Source organism: Pongo pygmaeus, chromosome 12 (assembly GCF_028885625.2).
Source record: "Pongo pygmaeus isolate AG05252 chromosome 12, NHGRI_mPonPyg2-v2.0_pri, whole genome shotgun sequence".
NCBI classification, from domain to species: domain Eukaryota; kingdom Metazoa; phylum Chordata; class Mammalia; order Primates; family Hominidae; genus Pongo; species Pongo pygmaeus.
Window position 1 is genome coordinate 60,491,799 of NC_072385.2, and position 13,437 is coordinate 60,505,235.

Below are 13,437 nucleotides of genomic sequence, written 5' to 3' on the forward strand. Positions count from 1 at the left end.
GTTGCAGTGAGTTGAGATCGTGCCATTGCGCTCCAGCCTGGGTGACAGACTTAGACTCTGTCTTAAAAAAAAAAAAAAAAAGAACAAGGACATTCTCTTATATAACCACAGTGTAGTAATTATATTCAGGAAACTTAACATGGATACAACACTTTTATTAACCTATGGTCCATATTCCACTTTTGTCACTTGTCTCAGCAATGCTCTTGAGAGCATTCCTCCCTCTACGCCAGGATCCAGTCCCGAGTTACACAGTGCATCTAGTTGTCTCTTTAGTTTCTTTAATGTGGAACAGTCTCATTCCCACTCTTTCTTTGTCTTTATGACATTGACATACTTGATGAACAAAACCAATTAATTTATGGAATGTCCGTCAGTGTGGGTTTGTTTTGTTTTCTTGTGATTAAATTTATTTAGTCCCTTTGGAATATTATGTGAGTGATGCTGTGAACTTCTCGGAGTATCACATTTGGAAGAACACAATGTCCCACCTACCCTTCGTTGATCCTTTTAACATGTCCCCATCATTTTTTGGGGGTAAGACTTCATTACTTTCTGGTGCAACAAAATGTACCAGTTTCATCTTGTACCCTCCCTACCCCAGCCTTTGAATCCACTCCTTTCCTAAGGAACCCTGGTCTCTGTTAGCGGACCAGGATCTGGATGTCATTTGGTCTTTGTGCTTTTCACTTAGTATCTGTCTAGCTCTGTTTATCCCCTTGTTTATTGAGTTGGAATCACTCTGCTTATATGCATTTCATAAAATTTTAAGCATTATTCCATGTCATAAATGTTTGAAAACATAGTTTTAAAGGCTCCATAGTATTCAGTCATATGAATGGACCATCATTTATTTAACTATCCACCTTTGTAAATAATGCAGCAGTGAATATCCTTGGTATGTGCACCTGATCAGATCTTTGAACATCTTGGATTGTTTCCTTCGACTACATTCTTAGAGGTGAAATTTTGCCAGGATAGCATTGTGAGCCTCCCTTATGTATGTTTTTAATGGGGAAATGGTCCGGGCTGTGTGGATTATAAGAGGTTAGAGAGGCAGCTGTTTCTGTTAGGAATGGACTGAAGCTTGATCTGGTTTGTGAGAGACAGCACCTGGATAGGGGTGGCATTAGGGGTTAGAGGTTGCTTCATGCAGGGGTGCCATGGTGGGAGAGAAATGGAGGTGGGATGAGAACTGGTGTGTGGGGGGACTTTGAGGTGACCTGGAGCCTATTGCAGGGTCTTTATTGGGAAGGGAAAGGAACAGGAATTGGCTGCAGGGTCTGGTGTCCTACTAAATAAGGGGAGGGAATGTGGAGGCTTCTATTTCCTCCAGTGTGCAAAGGATGGTGCTTGGAGAGTTGTGGGGCTCCAGAGAGGAATTTGGGGCAGAGCCCGGAGTGTAGTGAGGCATGAACCCCAGCGATTGCAGCTTCCCCTTCATCCCCGAGCTTGGCACCCTCTGTCTTCCCCTTGAGCTCAGCTTTGCCCAGCTGGCTTAGTCCCCAGGGCAGAAGGCCCAGCAGCCGGGTTGCTTGGTTTCCTTTCATTGTGCTCTAATGCCTGTGGCTGCGCTTAGCATAAAGCCCTCCTTTTCCACGGCCCCTGCTCTGGGGCAAGGTTGGGGGAGCTGCCTCTTGTCCTGCACCTCAGCAGCTACAGGGCTCTGGGTGAAGGAGGGCCTGAGGATTGTGAGCTCAGTGCTTTCAGGCTTGAGCTGCCCTTGGGGATCTCCCCCTGGAGGCAGAGCTGGACCTTGGGGAGGGACCCTGTGCGGGGTAGGCAGGATGCTCTATCACTCAAGGTCCTGAGCAAGGCAGGGAGGCTGGGAGAGGGCTGGGGACCAGGCCTCACCTTCAGCCTACATGTCCAGGGATGCTTGGGAGCTTTTAATAGGCTCAGAATAGATCTCAGGGCATTGGGAGAGAGAGGAGAATCTCAGTGGTCTCTCAGTGAGTATCTCAGTGGTCTCTCTGAGTTGACTTTGGAAAACTCTCAGCCCCAGGAAAGCTGTCCTCAGATTTCTGAGGCCTCATTGGCATTTATCACCCACACGAGGAGTCCTGGGGACCAGGGCACCCCAATCATAAAGGGTGGGGCTCCCCAGTGTCTGGAGAAGGGTGTGCAGCAGCTGATCCATTCACTCTTCTCTCTCATCCTCTTCTTCAGACGTCCTTCTATGGCCGCTTCAGGCACTTCTTGGATATCATCGACCCTCGCACGCTCTTTGTCACTGAGGTAAGTCATGGCTGTCACCCTCAGTGGCCCTTTGGCCTTTGTACCTTGTCATTTCAGAATATGTGGGTCATTAATGGAGGGTGAGGATGGGGGAGTGAAGAGAATAGGGGAGGTGGGAGGTGAGAGGAAGGTAACAAATTCTCTCTACCTGTAGCTGTCTGTTTTTGTGTCTGTGTGTCTGTCTGTCTCTATCTGAGTTCATACATTGTGCTGTATGCTTTTTACATTACGTCATTTGGCTCTCACAACACCCTTTTGAGATAGATATTATTGTTATTCTTTAAAACTTTAAAGAAATTATTATCAAGTACATAAGTTATTTGCTCATTAGAAAAGTTCAAACAGTACAAATATGTTTAAGTAGAAAAAAGTATCCTTTAATCATCCTCCCTACTTAGTTCCCTCCTCTCATAGGTAACAGCTGTTAATGGCTTTTAATATCAGGTTATTAAGGTATAATTTACCTTTCTTATGTGTGCAGTTCTTCAAGTTTTGACAGCCATATTCAGTCGTGTATCCACCATCACAGTTGTATTAGTTCGGTCTCACACTGCTATAAAGAAATTCCCAAGATGGGGTAATTAATAAAAGAAAGTGGTTTAATTGTCTCACAGTTCCTCATGGCTGGGGAGGCCTCAGGAAATGATCATGGTGGAAGGGGAAGCAGGCACCTTCTTCACAAGGTGGCAGGAGAGAGAGGAATGGAGGAGGAGCTTCTGAGCACTTATAAAACCATCAGATCTCATGAGAACTCACTATCATGAGAACAGCATGGGGGAACCATCCCCATTATTCAGTCACCTCCCACCATGTCCTCTCTCAACATGTGGGGATTATGGGGTTTACAATTTGAGATGAGGTTTGGGTGGGGACACAGAAGCAAACCATATGGACAATCAAGATGTGAAGCATTTTCATCACCCTACATGTTTTCTCATACGTCTTTATAATCATTTCTTCCCTGTCTTCACCCCCTGTCAACCAATCATCTGCTTTCTGTTTCTATTGTTTTGCTGTTTCCAGAATGTCATATAAATGGAATCCTACAGTATGCAGCCTTCTGCATCTGGCTTCTTTACCTTAACACAATGGTTTTGAGGCTGGGTGCAATGGCTCACACCTGTAATCTCATCACTTTGGGAGGCTGAGGCAGGAGGATTGCTGGAGCCCAGGAGTTCAAGACCAGCCTGGGCAACATAGTGAGACCTGTCTCTACAAAATTTTAAAAAATTAGCCAAGTGTGGTGGTGCATGCTTGTAGTCCCAGCTACTCGAGAGGCTCAGGTGGGAGGATCGCTTGAGCCTGAGAGGTTGAGGCTGCAGTGAACCATGATTGTAACACTGCACTCCAGCCTGAGTAACAGAGTGAGACCCTATCTTTAAAAAAAAATGCTTTTGGGATTCATTTGTGTCATTGCATGTATTAGTAGTTAATCCCTTCTTACTGCTGAGTAGTGTCCCATTGAAAGGATGTTCCAGAATTTGTTTATCCATTCACTTGTTGATAAACACCTGGATTCTTTCCAGTTTTTTGGCTATTATTAATAAAACTATATGAACATTCTTTGTGTGGATGTATGCTTTCATTTCTCTTGAAGGAATTAAGAATGGGATTGCTAGATCCTATGATAAGTGTGGTAAATATATGTTTAACTTTGTCAGAAACTGCCAAACTGTTGTTCAAAGAGTTGTACATTTTACATTTCCAACAGCAGTGTATGAGAGTTCCAGTTGCTCCACTTCCTCACCAATTCTTGCTATTGTCAAATTTAAAAATCTTTTTTTATTTCAGCCATTCTAAGAAGTATGTCTTGACAGACTTTTTTTGTTGTTTTTTTTGGTTTTTTTTTTGAGACGGAGTTTTGCTCTTGTTGCCCAGATGGGAGTGCAATGGTGCGATCCCGGCTCACTGCAACCTCTGCCTCCTGGGTTCAAGCAATTCTCCTGCCTCAGCCTCCCGAGTAGCTGGGATTACAGGTGTGCACCACCACACCCGGCTAATTTTGTATTTTTAGTAGAGTTGGGGTTTCTCCATGTTGGTCAGGCTGGTCTTGAACTCTCAACCTTGGGTGATCTGCCCACCTCAGCCTCCCAAAGTGCTGGGATTACAGGTGTGAGCAACTGCACCTGGCCTTGACATACTTTTTTTTTTTTTTTTTTTTTTTTGAGACAGAGTCTCACTCTTGTCCCCCAGGCTGAAGTGCAGTGGCACGATCTCAGCTCACTGCAACCTCCGCCTCCCAGGTTCAAGTGATTCTTCTGCCTCGGCCTCCAAATTAGCTGGGATTACAGGCACCTGCCACCACAACAGGCTAATCTGACAGACTTTTTATATGTATTTACAAATGTATGTAGGAATACATGTACATATAAAATGTCAAATATTATTTATTTTTATTTATTTATTTTTGAGATAGGTCTTGCCCTGTTGCCCAGGCTGGAGTGCAGTGGCATGTTCTCAGCTCATTGCAGCCTCCACTTCCCGGGTTCAAGTGATTCTCGTGACTCAGCCTCCTGAGTAGCTGGGATTACAGGCATGCACCATCACACGTGGCTAATTTTTGTATTTTAGCAGAGACTGAGTTTTGCCATGTTGGCCAGGCTTGTCTCAAACTCCTGGCCTCAAGACATTCACCCCTCTCGGCCAGGCCCGGTGGCTTATGCCTGCAATCCTGGCACTTTGGGAGGCCAAGGCGGGCAGATCACGAGGTCAGGAGATCAGGACCATCCTGGCTAACATGGTGAAACCCGGTCTCTACTGAAAATACAAAAAAATTAGCCAGGTGTGGTAGTGGGTGCCTGTAGTCCCAGCTACTCGGGAAGCTGAGGCAGGAGAATGGTGTGAACTCGGGAGGCGGAGCTTGCAGTGAGCCGAGATCGTGCCACTGCGCTGAGATCGTGCCACTGCGCTGAGATCGTGCCACTGTGCTCCAGCCTGGGCAACAGAGGGAGACTCCGTCTCAAAAAGAAAAAAAAAAAAGAAAAAAATCCACCCCTCTCAGCCTACCAAATTACTGAGATTATAGGCGGGAGTCACCGTGCCCAGCCTAAAATGTCAAATATTTATTAAGTACTATGAACAAGGCAATTTGTAAGCATTTTACATGCATTAACTTATCAGATTAACTCAAAGCAGCCCTAAGATGTGGATGCTATTATAAGTTCCATTTTACAGACGAAGAAAAAGACAGACTGGAAGTTAAGCCTCAAACATATGGTGCTGGCAAGTGATGGAGCCAGGTTATGAACCTGGGGACGCTTGTCTCCAGACCCTTATTCTCACCCCATTTGCATTCCTGTTCAAATAACTTGAGTTTAGGGAACTTGCCCAAGATTACACGGCAGAAGGCCTGAGCTTTGGCCCTGGCCCTCACATGGGCAGCACTTCACTGCACATCTTCTCTGTGCAGACATTGGCTTACTTGCTTTAAGCCCTGGAGTTGACCAGCTCTGGGAGAGAAAAGCCACGATAGAAAGGAGCACAAGGCTTGCTGGGCACCTGGGCCTAGAACCATCCCCCCTCATGTCCAGGGGAGCAGCCCAGTAACATAAAATGTGGGAATTACCCTGACAGGTGGTTTCCTACTGCATCTCAGAAGGACAAAGGGCATAGGTATTTTAGTAGCTTACCTGGGCTCTGTCTGGATTCTCCTAAGAAGTAATCAAGGAATAATCAATGCAATTACATAAAAAGTTGGAAGAGCACAAAACTAGAGAAACTACTTATCTGGCCCACCTAATGTGTGATTCTAGAAAGTTCCAGAACTGCAAAACTGGACACATTTGCAGTCCTAAAATCCCAACATAAATGCCACCTATTTGGTGGAGGAGTCAGCCGAGACTTAAAGGATAGAGGTGCTAATGGTGGACTTCAAGGCACATTGAGACATGGTAGAGGGAGACGTGGGAAGCAGGGAGGTATTTCATTGCTTGCCAGATTACCATGATCAGGCAGGGGCTTTGGTGATGGATGAGCAGCTACAGGGTGGCATGCTGCCTGTGCCAGAAGGGTCCCCCCTCCCTTTTCCCAGTCCCTCCTCCTCCCATTCTCGGACCATTTCATTTCACTACTCTCCTCCTTGTACCACAATTTTATTCTTCAACTCTTACATTTTGAAAGACCCCAACATTCTTGTACATTTTTGGCCCGTTTCTCCTATGAGTAAATTTTTTAAATTTCATACTTAAAAAAACTATTAATTTAAATATCAAGGCAACTTAAATATTTACTGACTAGAAAATAATGAAGGCAACTCCAATTTTGAGTATTTTTCAAATTTCAATGTTCCTTTCTGTCATCAGAGATTCAGATAGACTTTGTAGAAAGATCTGCACCTCTCCTCCCCACTGTACTCCAGTTGGGGATTGTTTCCAGGGCTACCTGCTGGCCTTTTTGAAAGCTTCTGCCAACAGAAGATCTTCTAGGCTCTACAAACTCTGGAAGGGCCATGAATGGGACCTCTAGGCTAGCAAGATAGCGGCCATACTCCTCATTGGCTCTAGTCTAGGCAGGTTATTTAGCAAGGTCATCTCCATCAATGCAATGGGAAATTAGAGGCCTCTGAGTCCCTCCCCATGAGCTATGGGGCACTGGGAGGGCCAGGCTCCCCCTCAATGCTGGAGTCAGTCCACAGACCATGGCTCTTAAATACTGTTTTCCTCCCAGGGCCCTTGGCTGGTGTCCTGGGAGGGAGCGCGGGGTGGTTGCTGCTTAGCTGGAGGAAATTTGGATGAACCCATTTGTCTGTGATGAAGAGAGAACAGTGGAGGTCATGAGGACTTGAGGAGTGGCTCTGGAAGCTGGGGGGTCCAGAAGTAGAAAGATCCTAGGCAGCTTGAGCCATCTGGTGACCTGGTTCTGAGGGACATTAGCTGAACCAATGGAGAAACTCCTCTTGAGGGAATTTTGCAGGTACTTCTTTGTAGTTTATAACTGACCACGCTTTAAAAAGATCCCAACCCTTGTATGTGTAATAAGGCAGAGGAAATTTTATTCACTGTAATTTTTCTTAGGAAGAAGGCTGTCTTTGTTCTAAGAATGCCTTGAACAAAGCTTCAGAGGAGGAGGTTGCTCTGCTTGACAGAGGAGAAGAATGGTGCATTTTGATCCTAAATGGAGAAGGGAGAGGGAAGGAAGAGGAGGAAAAAAACAGCGGGAAGGAGAGCATGATACTGAGATGAGCTGAAAGACCAATAAAGAAATGCCACAATGAGGTGTGGCCGGGGGCTCTTTTGAGATGAGTGATGCTGACTGTGTTTGTGAGAACTGTGAATTTGCGCTGTTATTCCTTCTACCATAACTCCTGGGAAGTTGTCAGCAAAATATGCCTGGTTTGTGAAATCTCTGCAAGAGATTATTTGGGGGATTGTTTTTTTTTTTTTTTTTTTTTTGAGGCAGAGTCTTACTCTGTTGCCCAGGCTGGAGTGTGGTGACATCTTGGCTCACTGCAGCCTCTGCCTCCTGGGCTCAAGCAATTCTCATGCTTCAGCCTCCTGAGTAGCTGGGACTACAAGTGCATGCCACCATGCTCAGATAATTTTTGTATTTTTGTAGAGACGGGGTTTTGCCATGTTGGCCAGGCTGGTCTTGAACTCCTAACCTCAAGTGATCCGCCCACCTTGGCCTCCCAGAGTGCTGGGATTACAGGCATGAGCTACTGTGTCTGGCCATGTTGGGGAATCTTGAAGGGCTATGAGTCTCCTTGCCAGGGTGCAGTGTGTGCAGAATTATTTCCAATGAAGGAAACTACCAGGAACTTGCAGAAGCAAAAGGGAGAAATCTTTGGCCTTCTCTGTAGGCCAGGGAATAAGATCTAGATCTCTAAAGGCAAGGCTGTATGACATCTGAATTACTCTTAATTATGGACCAAAGATGGAAGGCATTTGCTATCCTGAATTCAATAATTACTCAAGGAAATGAATGGCTGACGGATTATCATCATGAAGGGCATAGAAAACTAACTGAAATAGTATTAATAACAATTCAATACTAGAACTCGTGTCATAATCTGAAACTATTTGGGGTGTATTATAGGATAGAATAAATAATTATACTGATGTGGAGAACCAGCATTTTCACCGTGGGAGATGAGAGATACAAATACAGAGTAGGGGAAAAGACAAAGAACTATGTGATGTTGTATTTCAATTGGAGGTACCAATATGCACTCATCACACACACACACACACACACACACTCACTCTCTCTCTTACATTTTCTAATTTTCTGGCTCTGTTTTCTGAAAGGGCCTAAAACTTTTGACACCACAGTAACTATGAACACACGTAGCACCCAGATCTTGGTTTGTAAATACTGCTACCCACGAAAAGGAACGAGGGCTTCCTGGATAAATGGTGGATTCCAGGTCTGAGGCTGCAAGTGTTGCTACAGAAAGCGAGGAAGTGCTCGAAGAATGATGGAGACACAGGAACTGGCTTAAAAGGAAATCCACTGGCTGCATTGGGACAATTTGAGCATTAAGAAAAATAGCAATGGATTGTAACACATTAAATTAAAAAAAAAATCCGTGAATTCATAAGCTATGGTTTGAATGTGTCCACTCCATACATAATGGTGAATGTGATAGTATTAAGAGGTGAGGCCTTTACGAGATGGTTAGGCTGTGACTGGGATTAAAACCTTTATAAAAAAGGCTTCCCACAGCTGCTAGGGTCCCTTGCCTTTCTGCCTTCTTCCCTGTGAGGACACAATATTTCTCCCCTCTGAAGGATGCAGACCTCACCAGACACTGAATGCTGGTTCCTTGATCTTGGACTTCCAGCCTCCAGAACTATGAGAAATAAATTTCTGTTCTTTGTAAATTACCCGCCTGTGGTATTCTGTTATAGCAGCACAGACAGACTACAACAGAAATTGATACCACAGAAGTGGGGTGTTGCTATAACAAATACCTAAAAATGTGGAAGCAGCTCTGGAGCTTGGTAAAGGGTAGAGGCTGGAGTGGTTTTGAAATGAGTGCTGGAAGGCTGGGGGCGGTAACTCACGCCTGTAATCCCAGCACTTTGGGAGGCCGAGGCAGGTGGATCACAAGGTCAGGAGTTCAAGACCAGCCTGGCCAAGATGGTAAAACCCCGTCTCTACTAAAAATACAAAAATTAGCCAGATGTGGTGATAGGTGCCTTTAATCCCAGCTACTCGGGAGGCTGAGGCAGAGAATTGCTTGAACCCGGGAGGCAGAGGTTGCAGTGAGCTGAGATTGCACCACTGCACTCCAGCCTGGGCGACAGAGTGAGACTCCATCTCAAAAAAAAAAAAAAAGAAAGTGCTGGAAAAAGTCTCACTGCCATGAACAGAGCAATAAAGGCGATTCAGTTGAGGGCTCAGACGAGAAGAGCTGTAGGGAAAGCCTCCTTCCTTTTAGAAGTAACTTATGGGATAGTGACAGTGAAGACCCTTCTGATAAGGTGTGAGACAGAAATGAGGAACAAGGTATTGGAAATGGGAGAAAGGCCATTTTTACTACAGTGACAAAGAACTTGGCCAAATTATGCCTGTGTCCTAGGACTTCGTGGAAGGCAGGGCTTGAGAGCAATGAACTAGGATATGTGGCAGAAGAAATCTCTAGGCAGCAAAGCATTCAGGATGCTTCATGGCTTCTCTTAACTGCTTATAGTAAAATGTAAGAAGAGCAAAACAATTCAAAGATAGAATTTATAATGAAAAGGGAAGCTGAACATACATATTTGGAAAATTCTCAGCCTGGCCATGTAAAGAATAAAAAATCATGTTTAGGAGAAACCAGCAGTGTGGCCAAGTGACCATTTGATAAGGAGATTAGTATGGCTAGAAGGAAGCCAGGTGCTATTCATTAAGACAATGCGAGAATGACCCCTGAAGGCATTTCAGATCTTTGAGGTTGCCACATCCATCACAGACCCAGAGTGCCAAGGCCTTAGGGGCAGAAGTTTCTAAGAGGGGGGTGTAGAGTGTCTGTGGGGCTTCAGGGCTCACTGCCCCTTGTCTCTGCCCGCCATATTCTGGCACATTGCTTCTCAGCCACCCCAGCTGTGGCTCAGGCAGACCCAGGTGCAGCTTGGGCCACTGCTCCAGAGGGCACAAGCGTAAGCCTTGGCAGCATCCATGTGGTGCTAACTCTGCAGGTGTGTGTGTGAGCTGTGGCTGCGGCCCTACCTCCATCGAGATTTCAAAGGATGTTGCAGACAGCCTTGGGGCCCACAAAGAGAGTTGCTGCAGGGGTGGAACCACTGCAGTTTCCACCAGGGCAATGTTTAGTGGCATTGTGGGGATAGGGCTGTCTCTGCAACCCCAGAACAATAGAGCCACCAGCATGCTGCACCAGCCTGGGAAAGCCGCAGGAATGCAACCTTAATGTGTGAGAGCTGAAGCATGGCTGTCTGGCAAAGCCATGGGGGTGGGGCTGTCCAAGGCCTTGGGGGCCTAACTCCTGCCCCAGTGTGTCTGGAAGGCAGGACATGGAATCAAAGATGATTCTCAAGATCGAATGTAGTTTGCCCTGTTGGATTTTAGATTTACTGAGGACCTGGTACTCCTTTTTTTTTTTTTTCATATTTCTCCCTTTTGGAAGATAAATATTCGTCTTGTGCCTGTCCCACCATTGTACCTTGTTTGATTTTACAGGCTCACGGCTGGAGGAAAATTTGCCTCAGGATGATTCACACCTTTGGGTCTCATCCATATCTAATTTAGAGGATTCTAGATGAGACTCTGACTTTAGACTTTTGAGTTGCTGCTGGAATGACTGACTTTTGGGGCTACTGAGATGGAATGAATATTTGTGAGAAGGACATAAATTTTGGGGGGCTAGGGTGAGATGCTATGGCTGAAATGTGTCCCATACAAAGTTCAGGTGTTGAAACTTAATGGCAAATGTGATAGTATTAAGAGGTGGGATCTTTAAGAGGCAATTAGGCCATGAGGGTCCCTCCCTCATGAATGGAATTAAGGCCCTTATAAAAGAGGCCTGGCCAGGTACGGTGACTCACGGCTGTAATCCCAGCACTTTGGGAGGCTAAGGCTCAAGAATCACTTGAGCCCAGGAGTTTGAGACCAGCCTGGGCAACATGGCCAGACCCCAACTCTTAAAAAAATTTTTCAAAAATTAGCTGGGTGTGGTGGCATGCACCTGTAGTCCCAGCTACTCGAATCAGTTGAGCCTGGGAGGTCGAGGCTGCAGTGAACTGTGATCACGCCACTGCACTCCAGTTTGGGTGACAGAGCAAGACACTGTCTCAAAAAATAAAAGAGGTTTCACAGAGGGTTTGGCTCTCTTGCCGTTCTGTCCTGTTGAGTACACAGCCTTCCTTCCCTCAGAAAGATGCTGCCCTTACCAGATACCAAATGCTGGTTCTTGATCTTGGACTTCCAGCTTCCAGAACTGTGAGAAATAAATTTCTGTTCTTTATAAATTATCTAGTCTGTGGCATTCTGTTATAGCAGCACAGTTAGTCTGAGATAACATAGTAATACTAAAAATGTGAATGGGGAAGCTCTTCTTTTTACCTTTGGTAACTCTCAGTGAAGTAACTGATTCTGTCGGGGATCATTAATAAATACTATTTCCAAAGAGTAAAACGTTTTTGGGAAACTGAATACTCATTCGCTCTCAAAGTATCACCGTGCAGATTACTTAGCAATTACAAAGGAGAAGAAAGGGTACCTTTATAATGGAGAACCTTAAAATGTCTTTCATTCAGAAATCTCGCTTCCAGAAATTTATCCAAAGGAATTAAGAGAAGTACAGTGAGATTTATATACAAGGATATTAATTGCAATGTTACCTATAATGCTGGACACCTTTTAGCCAGATGACCAAACTTAGCATCCCTAACAATTGAAAACAAACTGACATTGTGTGCTTCCTCATGTGATGTGATGCTGGTAGTAATTCCTAAATACTGGAAGACATATAAAAGTCTGAAGAAAATAACTGCTCATCATCCAACCTGCTAGAAATAATCACCATTAACATTTTGGTGCATGTATGTGTGCAATATTGGGATGACTGGCCGGGCACAGTGGCTCATGCCTATAATCCCAGTACTTTGGGAGGCTGAGGCAGGTGGATCACCTGAGGTCAGGAGTTTGAGATCAGCTTGGGCAACATGGTGAAACCTCGTCTCTAGTAAAAATACAAAAATTAGCTGGGTGTGGTGGCACATGCCTGTAATCCCAGCTACTCCGGAGGCTGAGGCACAAGAATTTTGAACCCGGGAGGCGGAGGTTGCAGTGAGCCGAGATCACACCACTGCACTCCAGCCTGGGTGACAGAGGCTCTGTCTCAAAAACAAACAAAAAAACCAAAAAAATTGGGATGACTGATACAATATGTATGTATCTATATCTCTATATAAATATATATAGGGAATCATATGCACATATGCATATGTGTATATACATGATACACAGATGTCATACATGATTATATAGCAATGGATATCCATGGTATGCATGATACCTAAAGTATATACTTTTACCTATGAGTGTATGAGCATTTTTTCATGTCATGAAATGTTTTAAAATGTGTTTAACTGCATAATAATTCATCACATGGTTATTCTATAACTTAATTATTTACTCTATTGTTGACCATTTGGGTGGTTTCAAGTCTTTTTCATAAATAATATTGCAATAAATATCCTCATACAGAAATCTCACTGTTCTTCCTTTAATTCCGTTGGATAAATTTCTAGAAGAGGAATATCCAGATGAAAGACTTTAGATAAATATTTCCACATTTACTGTATTAGTCTGTTCTCACGCTGCTAATAAGGACATACTCAAGACTGGGTAATTATAAAGGAAAGAGGTTTAATGAACTCATAGTTCCACATGGCTGTGGAGGCCTCACAGTCATGGTAGAAGGTGAATGAGGAGCAAAGTCACATCTTACATGGTGGCAGGCAAGAGAGCTAGTGCAGGGGAACTCTGATTTATAAAACCATCAGATCTCATGAAACTTATTCACTACTATGAGAACAGTATGGGGGAAATTGCCCCATGATTCAATTATCTCCACCTGGCCCCACCCTTGACATGGGGGGATTATTATAATTTAGGGTGAGATTTTGGTGGAGACACAGCCAAACCATATCATTGTCCTGCAAATTATACCAACCTGTACCAAGATTTTATATATATATATATACACACACATATACATAAATATATATATACACACACCCCCACATATACATATAT

The 13,437-nt window shown here is 44.5% G+C and overlaps 1 protein-coding gene across 5 annotated transcripts in view; it reads left to right on the top strand.

Annotated features, from left to right (window-relative positions):
* The window catches only part of SFXN5 (sideroflexin 5), a 131,246-nt gene that overhangs the window by 12,564 nt on the left and 105,245 nt on the right, over positions 1-13,437 (top strand). For 4 of the 5 annotated variants that reach the window (XM_054473660.2, XM_054473662.2, XM_054473666.2 and 1 more), the window contains exon 2: positions 2,170-2,238. In XM_054473660.2, coding sequence (XP_054329635.1) covers positions 2,170-2,238 — 69 coding nt within the window. Of the gene's footprint in view, positions 1-982; positions 1,779-2,169; positions 2,239-13,437 lie in introns of those variants that run through there. The other variant, XM_063649354.1, reaches the window with a different exon arrangement.